At 38.6% G+C, this 15,728-nt stretch overlaps 1 protein-coding gene across 2 annotated transcripts; it reads left to right on the top strand.

Annotated features, from left to right (window-relative positions):
- The first annotated feature begins 2,159 nt into the window (after window positions 1-2,159).
- DMBX1 (diencephalon/mesencephalon homeobox 1) lies at window positions 2,160-14,059 on the top strand. 2 transcript variants are annotated; one of them, XM_032219064.1, is made up of 4 exons: window positions 2,160-2,322; window positions 3,995-4,173; window positions 11,702-12,056; window positions 13,659-14,059. In XM_032219064.1, exons 1-4 carry the CDS (start codon window positions 2,169-2,171, stop codon window positions 14,057-14,059), a joined length of 1,089 nt encoding a protein of 362 aa, XP_032074955.1. In that variant the 5' UTR covers window positions 2,160-2,168. The 2 variants fall into 2 exon arrangements, with proteins under 2 accessions (XP_032074955.1, XP_032074954.1); XM_032219063.1 differs by having other exon boundaries at window positions 2,169-2,320; window positions 3,978-4,173.
- Window positions 14,060-15,728: the final 1,669 nt, after the last annotated feature.

Genomic DNA, 15,728 nt, shown 5'->3' on the forward strand with positions numbered 1-15,728 from the left:
AGATACATGAAAACTTCATCACTTGGATCAAGTTTATTAAGTCCTCATAGGATTGGGTAGAACATGTTTAAGATTCTAAAATTCCACCTTTGTTAGAATGCACCACACCTGTTTTGAATAGTACTTTTGTAGAGAATGGTTTCTCAAGCAGGCATTATAAAACTCTGGTGTGTTTCATTTATTCCTTACAAATTTATAAAATTTACATTTCAAATGAAATAGATTTCATTTATGAAATGCAGATGATTTGACAAGTAGATCCTAAATTCTAGTTTATAAAAGCATACTGATGAACCAATGGTATAAGTGAAAAATAGGATTACTGTTTGCAGAAAAATAGATGTTTCTATTTTGAAAGTGAACATAAATTAATTTTTCAAGTTCAAGTGTCACCTATATTTTCTTTGAACAAGCAAAATGATACTTTCTGTATCAAATATAAGGGTTTCAACCTAGTTTTGCAAAAACAGTCAAAATGAAAAGGGGGGGGGAATCTAAAAGGGGCTCCAGGTAACTCAGAATTCTGAGAGTCCCTAGACCAGTGCCTTTCAAAGTTGGCAACTATAATATATATGGACTTCAAGTACCAGAAGGGTGGCTAGGGAATTCTGGGAGTTGAAGTCCACCTCTTAAAGATACAAAGTTTTAAAATCAATGATCTGGAGAGGGGTCGGCAACCTTAAACACTCAAAGGGTCATTTGGACCTGTTTCCAAGATGAAAAAATACACCACAAAGGTCCTAACCAGAAGTCCCCGGTTCAATTCTGGAGCTGACCAGAAGTTTGGTTCCCCCACCATAGGGTCTCCTCCTAGTGTGGTGTTCTTTTTCCTCTACCTGTCGTAACCAAAAGCCCTATCAATTGTAGAGCCGACTGGAAAACCCACCCCTTGCCATAGAGTCTTCTCCTGGAGCACTGTGCTTCTCCCGCTCCCCCACCCTCAAACTGGAAGCTCCTCTCAAAATTGTGGCGCCGGCCGATAACAGGGAGCCACAGTAGAGGGATGAAAGAGCCACATGTGGCTGCAGAACCGCATGTTGCTGACCCCTGATCTGGAGGGAGGTAACAGAATTGGCCATTCCATGGAAAGGCATAGGAGGGTGAGAAACCCTGAAGACAAATATTCCTAATGGGAACACGGTGATATTGGTCTCCTTCTTTGGCGTCTTACATGTTTGTCTTATCTCCTCCTTTCTCTGTAGAACTCAGGAAATTGTGCAAGGATTTGGGTTATCTATTTAATCTTTAAAATAACCCTACAAGGTAGGTTAGCCTGAAACAGAACCTGCATCCTCCAGCAACAGAATATGGATTAGAACTGATCTCCCCATTCCCAATCCATCATTCTAAGCACCTCACCTCAGCACTTCAGTGCAAGGGATAATTGTGTTTCTCTATATTACATTTATCCCATCTTGCTCAGTTACCTTGGAAGTAAGATGTTGCTGTTATGTTTGCCTGATCCATAGCTGGACAGGGCATTAAAGATGAAACACGTATCCTTTGAACTCCAAACAGAAAAAGGGACCCTGAATCCCAAAAAATTATTAGGGGACTGGAGGCTAAAACATATGAACATCAGTTGTAGGAACTGGGTATGTCTAGTTTAATGAAAAGAAGGACTGGGGTGACATGATAGCAGTGTTCCAATATCTCAGAGGTTGTGACAAAAAAGAGGGTGTCAAGCTATTATCTGAAGCATCTGAGGGCAGGACAAGAAGCAATGGGTGGAAAGTAATAAAGGAGAGAAGCAATTTAGAACTAAGGAGAAATTTCCTGACAGTTAGAACAATTAATCAGTGGAACAACTTGCCTCCAGAAGTTGTGAATGCTCCAACACTGGAAATTTTTAAGAAGATGTTGGATAACCATTTGTCTGAAACGGTATAAGGTTTCCTGCTTAAACAGGGGGTTGGACCAGAAGACTCCAAGATCCCTTCCAACTCTGCTATTCTATTCTATTCTATTCTATTCTATTCTATTCTATTCTATTCTATTCTATTCTATTCTATTCTATTCTATTCTATTCTATTATTTGATTGGATTCTGTATGAGATTTGACTCTATTTCTTTCAACATTCCTGTTTTTCTTTTGCAATCCATACATTGCCCCAACAACAACCCTCCAACCAGTTTTATTTCTCCATTGTTTCAGGTCCTATGTCACCATGCAGCACTATGGAGTAAATGGCTATTCTCTCCATGCCATGAATTCCTTGAGCGCGATGTATAACCTGCACCAACAAGCAGCACAGCAAGCACAGCACGCACCCGATTACAGGCCCTCAGTGCATGCCCTCACGCTGGCAGAAAGACTGGCTGGTAATAACAAGGACGGGTTTTGTGCCAGGTGGAAGGGGGATATGGGAACAGCCTCCCTCTCATGAGTTACCAAGGGCACCTTTAAGAAACTTTAAGAAAGTCATGGTTGAAATAACTAGAAATATACAATCTGCCCAATTTTGTACGGATTCAAAAAGAAGAGGAAGAAAGTATGTTGCACTTACTCATTTCTCTTCCTTGCAATTTTCAGCACTTATCATGGTGGTGATATTGTTAGTTTTTAGTACATCTTCCCCTTCTATTCGTTTATTTGGCAGTACAGAAAGTCCTCGACTTACGACCACAATTGAGGCCAAGATTTCTGCTGATAAGTGGGACAGTTGTTAAGTGAGTTTTGTCACATTTTAAGACCTTTCCTGCCTCAGTTGTTAAATGAATCACCGCAGTTGATAAGTTAGTAACCTGTTTGTTAAATGAATCTGGCTTCCCCATTGACTTTGCTTGTTCAGAAGGTTGTAAAAGGTGATGACATGATCTTGGGACACAGCAACAGTCATAAATATGAATGAGTTGCCAAGCATCTGAATTTTGATCACGTGGCCATGGGGATGCTGCAAAAGTCGTAACTGTGAAGAACAGCCGTGTCACTTTTTTCAGGGCTGTTGTAACTTTGAACTGTCACTAAACGAACTGTTGTAAGTCAAGGACTACCTGTACTTATAGAAGAAATGCAAGCTTGAAACATCCGTATTTGGTAGCATCAATTTCACCTAATATTCAGTTAATGTTGTTAAAGTAATTCTAAACCATTTCTCATTAGAAAAGCAATTTACAATCATCCTTAAATCATTTTGAAATTAAAAAAAAGAACAATAATATCGGAACAACCCACTCCAAGGCACAGGTTATTACATACACCTTTTCTGAAAACATTTCTTTAATGTATTTGTATATTTGTGTATGTCACTTTCCAAAATATGTACTGTTTTAAGAAGCATCTTTCCCATACAACTTTGTGCAAATTTCTATGAGAAAGTGAGAGAAGACTTCATTCACTGTTACCGCTAAATGAGTTTATTTTCTCTCATTTGGAAAGCTCTGGAGGACTTCTTTAGATTCCTCTTGAGACATCCTTGCCTGTTCTGTAGTGGAAGCTCCCCCCCCCCCTTTTTGGAAAATGGATCTCCCCAAAGATCCTTCTTTTTGCCAGATTTTATGAGGGTCTGAACTTTGGGGAATACTTCCATGGATACAGAAAAGTTGAACTCTGCAGACAATAATCTTCTACATATACAGTAGGGGTTAATAGAACAGCAAAGAGGCAGAGCTTCATAATGTTTGCCATTCCTTATTTTCATCCAAACCCGGTGCTGTCCTGATTTGTTGACTTTGCTAGCTAGGATTATGAACGCTGAAATCAAATTACTTCCAGTGGGACCTGTTTAGGAAAGATTGGCTTACATGCAAGAGCAAATATTTGAAACTTACTTGTATTTCAAATAATATACTAATGCCCATTAATTCAGCCTTGCATCTTTGGATCTTGCTTTCTTTGGTCAAATCAGGCAAGTGATGGTAGCCTTGAAGTAGAAGTTTTTCCCAGTTATTTATTTTTTGTTGGCTGCCATATTGTTGTTATTATTTTTAACACACAAATTACACTAATTAAATTGGCCCTATTTCTTATCTTCCAACGGCTGTACGTTTCAAGACATCATCTTGGAGGCCCGTTATGGCTCCCAGCACCGCAAACAGAGGAGAAGCCGCACAGCTTTCACAGCCCAACAACTGGAGGCCTTGGAGAAAACTTTCCAGAAAACTCACTATCCAGACGTGGTGATGCGGGAGAGATTGGCAATGTGCACTAATCTGCCAGAGGCTAGAGTACAGGTACCCAATCAATTAGTATTTCTCATGGGAATACAATTGAGCTAAATACTAAATGAACTGTGAATACATGTTTTATCATGATAACAGCATCTCAAGAGCAGCTAAGTGTGTGTATCTAAAGAATCAAATCGTTTTTTAGAAGCAAAAATGCCTATTAGCCAAGATAGAAGAGGGTTGGTTTCTCTTAGATGCTAACTGTATATGAGTGCTGTTCTTTCTGTAGTCTTAGTCCAAATGTTAGATCTTTGAACTCTGAAAACAGATCACATAGTTCATAAAAGTCCTTCTCCTAATTGTGCAAAACTGCTGTGTTGTGACCCAGGGTTGGCACGCAAGCAACACTTGCTAGGTGAAAGCTGGTCAGTCTTTTTTCAACCACCAATTCCCCCCCCCCCCAGAACCCCACAATCCAAAAATTCCTGATCCGTTCCCCAAAGTCTCTGCCCACAGGGTACACCTACACTCCCAGAGCAAGGCTCGAACCCACGCACCTGCATACGCTTCGTGCAACTTCCTGGCAGTGGAAGTCCACCAATGTCAAGGCAAAGGATCAAACCTCAGTCAACAAAAGCAAGGATTTGGGAGCAAAGTTCTTCTAGGAACCGTGGAAAGTGTTGCATTGAAATGCAACACTTGTTCCCGACAAAAGCCCCTCCTCACAGCATCTCCTTGAATGATACTCTCCAGGTGATCCTTGTGAGGAGGGGCAGAGTGCCTCCTCCCGAGTAGTCAGGTTGCCCTGTGCTGCCTCTGCCTCCTCTCCATTCTCTGCACTTGGGGATTGGACGGGGGAAAGCATTTCCTCTTCTCTGGAGCTCCACCACTCCCCTGCTCCGCCACCTGCACTTTCCACCTCTTCCTCCCTTTCTCAGTCAGCCTATGCCCTCTCTTCCTCCCTGCCTACTCTTCTGAGGCCCGAGAGGCCCAGCACTGCCTTATCCTCCTCCCTACGTTGTTTCTCATGGGAATAGGGATTGAGCCCACGCCCTCCGTCGCAGGCATGAAATTATTTTACCTTTGCTACTGGTGTGGGAGCACATTCACGCCTCTCGCTTTGTTCATGTGTGGTACTTCTGCACATGTGCAGAGAGTTTGTTAGTTATACATTTTTTTAAGAGTAAAACATACAAATACAAATACAATTTTAAACATACCACCCCCCCTCTCCTCCCCCCACCCCCGCGGTGACAGTCATTCACAGCCCAACTTTTTTCTTTCCTTCCTCATTGTTAGGTCTCTAAGCCACATCTTCTCATTACAAAATTCAGGGATCTATTACAATACCCATGTTCACTTTTAACTTTCCCCATTTTAAGTCTCTGCTGTTCTCCTTGTCGCCCACATATACCATAAGTTCCAGCTAAGGTAATGTTCCGTTTCTCCTTTGTCCCTCAGCCAACCCGTCATTCTGTCCATTTCTGCACATTCATAGATCTTTTTAATTATAGCATCTTCCGACGGTATGGTAGTGGATTTCCAAAATTGTGCATAAGTTATTCTTGCGGCCACAATTATATGTAGGCTCAAATGCCATATTGAACTGCTCATGTTTTCTGGTTTAATGCTTAATAGAAGGTTCTCGGGTCTCCATTCCATGTTTGCCCCGGTAACCTCTTTTAGCCATTTTTTAATCCTTTTCCAGTATTTCGTGGCCTCAGTACAGGACCACCAAATATGGTAGAATGTGCCATCCTTTCTTCCACATTTCCAACACAATGGAGATAACCCAAGGAACATCTTGGCTAACCTCGTTGGGGGGAAGTGCCACCTATAAACCATCTTATATATGTTTTCTTTGAATGCTGTAGATGTTGTAAGTTTAATGGTCTTACTCCATAGATCCCACCATTTGCCCATTTCAATCTCATAGCCAAAGTTTCTCTCCCATGGTATTAGAAGGCTTTTATCCATCTCTTCATTAGCATCTTGGCAGGTCAAAAATTGATAAATCTTCGATAACATTTTCTTGTCTCCACCAAACAAAATCTTATCTAGCCCCTGAGGGTTTGGGTAGATCCCAAACCGTACCTTATTGCTTTTAAACCTGTTTCTAACCTGTAAATATTCCCACCATTCCAGATTCCTGCCCTGCTGCTCTAATTCCATCTTTGTTTTCATGTTGCCATCTTCTGTCATGATGTCTTTATATGTTATGTTTCTTGTCCAATTAAATACACTGGGATGCGTTAAGGCCTCTAATGGTGCCAACCAGTACGGAACCCTGAGATAGTATTTTTTCCTCATCTTTTCCCAGACCCCCATCAAAATCTTCCGAATATAATGTCCCATGAAGTACCTATGGGGGGTGTCTCTTTCTTGCCAGAGGGAGGCATGCCATCCCTGAGGGAGGTCATGTCCCTCTATAGCCAATAGGCGCCTTCTACTCAACATCACCCAATCCTTCACCCATGTCATAATTGCTGTATTATAATATGCTTCCCAGTTGGGTACTCCGAAGCCTCCCAGTTCTCTACGTTTTTGCAACATTTGGGCTTTAATTCGTGCTTTCTTGCCTTGCCATATAAATTGAGCCACTATTGTCTCCAAAGATTTTTAAAAAAATTGTCCAATTTAGTTGGTGCCATTTGAAACAGAAACAAAAATTTTGGTAATACATATGTCTTGACTGTCGCAATCCTGCCCATCAAAGACAGTTGTTTACCACTCCAATTAGTCATATATTTAGATACCTGCTGTAGCAATTTCATATAGTTATCTACCTTGATAGAGGAACATCTCTCCGTGAGCCAAATTCTCAAGTATTGTATTTTATGGGCCATGTTAATCCCTAACAGGCTTTGTACTTCCCTTTTCTGTTTCAGAGTCATATTCTTAATTAACAGTTTTGTCTTCTCTTTGTTTATACGTAGCCCCGCTATCCTACCATACTCCTCTATTTTACGTAAAAGTTGTATCCCAGAAGCCATAGGATCCTCCAGGATAAAAACAAGGTCATCGGCGAAAGCCTGGACCTTAAATTCCTGAGCTTTAGCTCGTAACCCTTTAATTTGTGTGTCACTCCTCACTATTCTAAGAAGGGGTTCTAATGTGAGGATAAACAGTAGGGGGGATAATGGGCATCCTTGTCTTGTGCCTTTACCAATCTCAATATCACCCGCCTCTTCTCCATTTACCAATAATGTCGCGGTTTGTCGTACATAAATTGCCCGAATTGCATTTAAGAAGTTTTCTCCAAACTTCATATTTTCTAATTGTGACAACATAAAGTTTCAATTTACCCAATCAAAAGCCTTTTGTGCGTCAAGAAACATAAAGGCCACTTGTTTATCCGGCCGAGCTTCATAATATTCTAAGGCATCCAAAATAATTCTAACATTATCTTTCAAATGCCAAGTGCAGAGAGTTTGTGATAACTTCTAGGCAGGTGGGTGGAACCTCCCGCCGCCACCACTATCAGTTCACCTGAACCGGGGCGAATCAACAGCATACCACCTCTGCTCCGTCGGCCCTAGATCCATCTTCTCCTTAGAGACCTAGACTCTGACAAGACCATGATCTGCTGCTTCAGAGCATAATATGATTATAAAACACACAGACAAATAAATCAAGCTTCCTGGCCATATTTCCTTTTTTAGTCCTTCAAGTATGACTTTCACTTGGTGATTAACATGCACTTATTTCTGCTTCTATGCTATAAACACAATATACCTGAAGTATTTTATACATACCGACTGCCTAAATGTTCTTTTATGGTACAGTAAAAGCTTGGAGCTCATATTCTGATTGAGATCAATGCCTGGGTAGAGGAGCAAGCTTAAAGTTGTTTCAGAAAATCAAAATAGCATAGGTGAAAAAACCCAATGATGCTAATGAAGCTTTCCCCCCTTCTCTGTTCTTCCTTCTCTGTTCTCCCTTCTCTTTTTCACGTGAGAAGATAGATTTCATAACTACCACACCTTCTGTGTGTAGTGGTTTCCATTAGGGTACATATACTAGTGTAAAGAAAAATGAGGACCACTTGATATATATTTAACATGTAAAATTAAGCCTGCAGATGCAGTAAAGCTAAGACATCTCAAACTCACAGCAATATCCTATGCAAATATTTTTATACAATTTTATACAAGTTTTTTTAAATATAAGAATTAATGCAATGTAATATAAAGTAAAAAGAAAAAAGAGAGAGAAAGGAAAAGAAAATAGAAAAGGAAGAAAAAAGCTATAAAGAAGTAGCTCCTAATCGTCTTTACAACAATTATAAGTACAATTATACGTTTACATCTTACACTATGGTTACAACATATCTCCCTTCTTTCTAAAAATGTTTCTGTTTAATAATCAAAACATGAATCATTATTTCATTTTTTCTGTTTCTTGAAAAAAATGTACAAGACTTCCCAGTTTAGTTATAAATGTAGATATTGTCCTTTCTTTGATCAAAAAGTCAGTGTAGTTATACATACAATAAACTTGCTGTAGTTATCATGTACAAAAAATCAAAGACTTTCCAGATTATCCCTTCCAGAAAGAGCCCCTCTGGTTTCTATTGTATATCAATCTTTAAGGTGCTCCGAAGCAATGGATCCAGAAATTTGGATCCAGAATTTTCTAGCTTTTTCACACATCTACCAAAGATGATACAACGTCCCTTCCTGTTGTTTGGATATCCATCATATATTTGAAATGTCTTTATACAATTTCTCAGGTGGCAAATGTCAATGACATGTCGTCTTATAAAGTTTTCCTTAAGATTATACATAATCTTAAAGAAAGATTATACATATACGTTTCAATTCTTTCAGGTACATATTTTCCCATTGTTCCATCTGTATATCACAACCAAAACTGTTAGCCCCCTTCATCATAAAATCATAAAAATGTGAGTCTTACTTCTGAAGCAACAGAAAAGAAAAAAAGAGAAAAAATTGAGATGCAGTTGTTTAAACATAAATCTCCAACTAAAACAAGATCTTGTATTGATTGATCTGCATTGTAGGTTAATTGGGATAGAAGTTAATTTGCAGGAGGCTAAGACTTTGAATTATATCTTGTTTTAATTGTTTTAAATAATCATTTCCCCATCTTTTAAGTAGCATTTGCTACATTTATATTCCACATTAAGATTTTTATTCCACCACGGAGCCAAAAGTTTAGAAAAATCTATGCTTGTAGCACCTACTTTTGTATCATCTTTCATTTTCTTGTGCACTATTGGAATTTTTGTGTAGTCTTCTCTGATATCTCAATTTGGATCTCCTGTTTTTCTTGGATTTTTCTAAAAATTCCCTCATTTTCTCAACATAATTTAATCAAAACCTCTGCTATTTAAAATTAAAAATCAAACCCATCAGAATGCATTTTTTCTGCTTTAACATTTCAGTCAAAAATAAGTACGCAAAATTCCAATAGGAATTTCTGTAAAAACAATTATATCTGATTTATCAATCTTCAATCTTGTATTAAAATGCTGTTTCAAAACTTGATTTCTTGCCTTCTTCCTGATAAATTTCACCAAAACATCCCTTAGAACATTTTTTGTTCATGCACAACTGGAATTTATTCTAGAGTCCCAAGGGAGTGGGCGGCATACAAATTTTATTAAATTGAAATTGAAATTGAACTTTAGCGATTTCTGCTTCAGTGTAGTCTTCTTCCTAATCCAAAAACTTTGCCAGGGCTTTAATCAGCTTTTCTCTAATATCTTTATTCCTCCTGGATTGCTCTAAGTCTCAAACAAAATACCTTCACTCTTAATTCCAATAGAGATAGATTATCTAGTGCTCTTTTCAATTCTATAGCTATAACTTCTGTCTTATGCTTTCATTTTTTTAATTTAGACCTGTTTTACTACATGGAGACTTGTTTTACAAGCTTTCCATCTTTTTAACTTTATCTCTCATATCCTCTTCCATCTTTACAAATCTTTCACCTATTCCCCCTCCCCCCAAATCTATCAATTTGGTAACAAATGATTTAGTTACTTTGGTATCAAGTCATTTTGCTGATATATTGGCTATTTCCTCAAACATTTCCTGAAGCAGATCTGGTTTAATTCCTTCCTCTGCAGGTTGCTCAAATTATCCTCTCCTCTTGCTTTTCTTGATGTCCTGCTTGTAATGCTAAAAAGAAAATGTCTCAAAGAAGAGGGATGAAGACAAACTTGCCCTCCTTTTTTCTTTCTCTCTGTGCCTTTAATACTTTTATCTTTAATGCCACTCCATAATCAACCTCACAATCCTCATCTTCATAGATGCAGTCAGCATTATAGTCTGACTCATTACTTTTTTGCTTTTGGTTTGCAAAATCCACCAATTATCAGCACTTATTAATAGTAAAGAGAAAACATTTCCACAAAGGTCTGGTTCGTGTGTCTAATATATTTCCAATTAAAACATTTTCACAAAAAATTAATCTTTCAAAATAATTGTCCCACTTCATCTATTTTAAACTTTCTTATATCAGCTGCTTGCCAAGCTTTTTGCAAAAATAATAAATAAAATAAATTAAATTAAAACTTAATTAAATTTTATTTTAAATTAAGCATTAAAGCTCTTCCTTCCTTTGTAATAAAAAATATTAAAGGTAAAGGTTCCCCTCACATATATGTGCTAGCCGTTCCCGACTCTGGGGGGCAGTACTCATCTCTGTTTCAAAGTCGAAGAGCCAGCGCTGTCTAAAGACGTCTCCGTGGTCATGTGGCCGGCATGACTAAACGCCGAAGGTGCATGAAACGCTGTTACCTTCCCACCAAAGATGGTCCCTATTTTTCTACTTGCATTTTTACATGCTTTCGAATGGCTAGGTTGGCAGAAGCTGGGACAAGTAATGGGAGCTCATTCCATTACGTGGCACTAGGGATTCAAGCCACCAACCATTCTGGTTGACAAACTCAGTGTCTTAGCTACTGAGCCACCGTGTCCCTATAATTATAATAATAATTATAACTCACCAAATAGAATCTTACCCCATCGCTTAGAAACTATCTCTTTAGCTATAAATTAATTATATGCTGATTGTGACTCCTCAGCTCCTGCAGTCATGAGACGCAGCTATCCAGAGTGCAAATGAGTGATTGCATGATCTCTCATTTATCCAGAAAGATTTGAGCCTGCTAATCTCTGCTGATCTGGCTGCTGATTTACATTGTATTGCCATCCCTGCTCTTTTCTCATGATCCTCACCAGAAGCTCAGCCTTAATTTATATACATTGTCCCAGCAATAAATTCAAATACACTTAATGTGCCTTAAGTGTGCATAGGATTTTAATTTATATACTACATCAACATCTTCCACCTGCTTTAATTTTAAACCTTTATCAGACCCAGATTAATTGCAGGTCATATTTTCAAACAAAACAATTAGGAGTTTGCTACTAGCCATTTATAAACAGGAGAATATGCTGATTAAACTTTGAATTTGTTAGAATTTGTACATGTAGTTTGCTAAGGTTTCTGGAGTGGGCATGATGAAGAAAATTCAATATTCAATCCAAAAGTTTATCTTTCATTCTTCCCTTTTCCCCTTTTCTTCATCTCCTTTATTTTTTGGGGGGGATGGGAAACAAAGGTTTGGTTTAAAAACAGAAGAGCTAAATTTCGAAAGAAGCAGCGCAGCTTGCAGAAAGAACAGCTACAGAAGCAGAAAGACTCAGAGGCCAATCACAGTGAAGGCAAAGCAGACACTCCCGTGTTAGAAACACCAACTCCAACTCCCGATGCAGACAAATCTCTGAGCTTGCCAAGGGAGGTAAATGCAGAGCTCAGCCTGACACTCTCCGAGCATTCAGCCAGCGAGTCAGCAGCCGAGGACCAGACAGACAAAGAGGAAGAATTCAAGATCTTCCTTGAGGAGAACAAGGAAGAAAAAAGTCCTGGAGAGGAAAACAAGGCACTGAATAGTAAGAGGGCAAGTCCTAAAGCAGGTGAGAAGAAAACCAATTCCCTTTGCTAAGAATTTTTATCTCAAAATCCATGTTAGATTAAAGCGTGCAAACTCAGGTTTCCAGATCTCTTAACAATGTAAAAGATATTTTTTAAAATAAAAGGTAGAGAAGGGTCTACATAAGGTCAGAAAATACTGAGAACATTAAAACTCTTTAAAATAATCACACCAAACCATTTCAGTCACTTCCAGGCAGATTATTTCAAAAGTGAATTTTTGTCTCTGAAGAAAAGTGGCTTAAACATTTCTCATAGTTTGCTGCTTTTTCTTTTAAGTTATTCAGTTACTTCACATTCATTATTTCATTCACTGAGTCAGGCAGAACAATGCGAATGAAGCAATATGACTGCTTTGTTTTATTGGAACTTGGGCTAGCTAGGAGGCTGTTTCACAAATCCTCAGTATTCTCCAAGCATTGTTATGACTCTGAAGTTGACAATTTTTACCTAAACATCAAACTAAGCAAGTACCAATTTAATTTGGTAACAAACTGTTAAATGTTAAGATATTGCCAAAGAAGACTACTATTAACCCAGGTCTTGGAATTAAAAAGTTACAGCTTTATATTGTAAAAAACCTGAGCCAAGATGGAAGAGCTTCATCCATCCTGGCGCAGGTTTAAAGTAATTTTTCCAAATATGACAGGCCAATGGGATATGTACAGCATTCTCAACTATTTCCTACAAGCAGAAGCTCTGTGTCCATCTTATTGTGATATGTTTTTTCCAGACTACCATGCAGTTTCACATTCAGCTTTTGCTTTAATGAATGCAAGGGTAACATTTCACACAAGTTAATTCTTGGATGAATTCAATCCAGGCACATACTGTGTTTCCCTAAAAATAAGACAGGGTCTTATTTTCTTTTGACCCCCAAAATAAGCACTTGGCCTTATTTTCAAGGAGGTCTTATTAATTTTGAGGTGCAGGAGGTGGTGAGCGTGATCACCTCATGGTTGCTGCTGTGTTGCAATATTTTTAGGAAGGGCTTATTTTCAGGGGAGGGCTTATTTTAGCACATGCGCTCAAAAGCCTGATTGGGCTCATTATCTGGGGAGGTCTTGTTTTAATGTTTTAATTTTTGTTGTAAATCCCTACCTCTGAATGAAATTTGTGATACATAAATCAAACAAGTGTTGGGCTTTTTTGCATTTGTATGAAAGGAAGAGCAAATCACTGATCTTTAAGATATCATATTTTATCTGGATTAGAATTACTAAGAATAATTGCCAGGGTTTTAGACAAGAATGTGTCCAGTGGCATCTGAAATTCTAGGATCCAACAGCCTTTACATGAAAGAGGGAGCTGTAGATTTCCAGAGGTTGCTAAATATATCCCCCTACAACTCTTGACATTGTGAGTTCTGTCTGGGGTTGCGTTGACAGTTATGAAAAGTCCATGGGTTCCCTTCCCATTGTTTACACACATTGTGTTTTCAAACATGGCATTACAACCATCATTCTTTCTCCCTTACCCCATTGCACAGAGCTTGAAACATCTTTTAAAAATCCCAATGCAATGTATTCATTCCAGGTTAGAGTTTAGTCTTCATTGACTTGATTTTGTTGTGTTTAACAATGCAGAATCTCCTGTCGGCACTGCTGCCACTGCATCCTCCAGCAGTGGCATGTCTCAGGCGCATTCCTATTCGTCTTCTCCTCTCAGCCTCTTCCGCCTTCAAGAGCAGTTCCGCCAACACATGGCAGCTACCAATAACTTGGTCCATTATTCATCCTTTGAAATGGGAAACCCTTCTTCCATGCCGTATTTGGGCATGAATGTCAACATGGCACCCCTAAGCTCGCTGCATTGCCAGTCTTATTACCAGTCCCTCTCTCACGCCCAGCAAGTGTGGTCCTCTCCAATTCTCCAGGCATCTTCCTCTCTTCCCAGCCTGAACAGTAAAACAACCAGCATTGAGAATCTCCGGCTGCGAGCAAAGCAACACGCTGCCTCTCTGGGACTGGATACTTTACCAAACTGAGTGCCTAGCTGAACTCCAGCAAAAGCCTGATAAACAGATGGCTTCAAGGAAATGCCCAACCCTCTGCCACTGGAGAGAAGGATTTCTGATATAGAGCTTACTACTTTCAATTTTGTTCCCATTAAGGTGCTCCCATTTGTGGGAAAGGGTTGTCAGAAGTCATGTGGAGACCACATCTGGCATTACCTCTTTCCACTGGCCAATTAAAAAAAATAGCCTACAGAAAGGTGTTTTAAAATGTGAAATTGTCTTCAGAACTGTGAGTCAAATATGAATTATTTGGGAACATTTTATTAGTCTATGTGTTGAGAGCTTTGCTTTTATTTGGGGCGGGAGCAGAACTGGGAAGAGGAAGTCCCACTTCAAACTGTATATAGTCTATATGTTCTTTCACTTGTGTGTTAATATCAGTGTTGCCTTACGCAGAATTGTGGAACATCCCTCCTTTCATTTTCTTTTGCCTTTTATACTTATTCAGTAGATGGAATCAATACTGTCATTACAACAACAACAATAACAACAACAAAACAGAGGAAAAAAGAGCAAATCCTTTATCAGCTGGTTTTACACTATCAATATTTCTAATGCAGTTGAATAAAAATAGTTCTGAAACTCCAGTTGCCACTTTTTGCTGTATGTTATGAACACCAGGATATAATTAAGCATTGATTCCTGGTTAAGCACTTCCACTTGGACAGGTTCAGATTTTTCTTTGAAGCACTTCCTCAGATAAAATGGCTGAAAGCCCTACTAATTTTTCTGTACAATTTCCAAAGACCTATGTTCTTTCTCTCTTCTGCTAAGATACATCATTTTCTATTTGTATGTTTGTGCAACTTTGAAACTGAAAAACAGATGTGCAATGGTGTGCTTTATCTGCCAGGTCTTTTCTATATTAGTTGCATGCAAAGTCAAGGCAAGAGATGTTGGCACCCTTCCACTGGGCAGTGCGTGGCACCTTCCTCCTGCCATCCAGGCAAAGTGCCCTGTGTTGTGTCTAATAAATTTGCTTGGTGTTGGAGACTGTAAATCCCAAAGGCCCTTTTCATGCTCCCTGTAATAATAGTAATAAATTTCATCACCAATTATCATCTGACATTTTATATCGTCTCAGTCTGGTTAATGGTGGAGCTAGTCATTATAGCTGTGCTCTAATTCATGCAATGATACTCCAAATGTGTCCTCACACCAAGAAGATTGCCTGCAATATCATAGTGCTTTGTATCCAATTATGGGGTGGTACATCAACATCCGAAATGCTCTTAAGAAAACGTTAGAAACCTCTGTTCTACATATGATGCTTTTTCATACTGAGTCTCACAATTTAAATAAGTTGTAACTGGTCTAAGTCCTCCTGACTTTGATGACTCTAAATGATTTGGGGGCAATTCAAATCCAAACAATGAATTTCTTTAGATTGGGTCAACCAAAGTACTTTTTGTAAGACAATAATTAGATAAGACAATAAGTAGATTATGATGTTCACCCTAACTAACACCAAACATATCAAACAGAAAAACACTTATTACTTTCAATTTGGAAGACAGTGGTTAACGTTCATTTTTATGTTTTAAAATATCTACCTGATATTTACAAGCAAGGCCATGGATTCATTCTGCTTAAAAGAATATTTCTTAAATATCTACAAAGTAGTTCTCTACAGGTTGTT

Source organism: Thamnophis elegans, chromosome 5 (assembly GCF_009769535.1).
Source record: "Thamnophis elegans isolate rThaEle1 chromosome 5, rThaEle1.pri, whole genome shotgun sequence".
Classification (NCBI taxonomy): domain Eukaryota; kingdom Metazoa; phylum Chordata; class Lepidosauria; order Squamata; family Colubridae; genus Thamnophis; species Thamnophis elegans.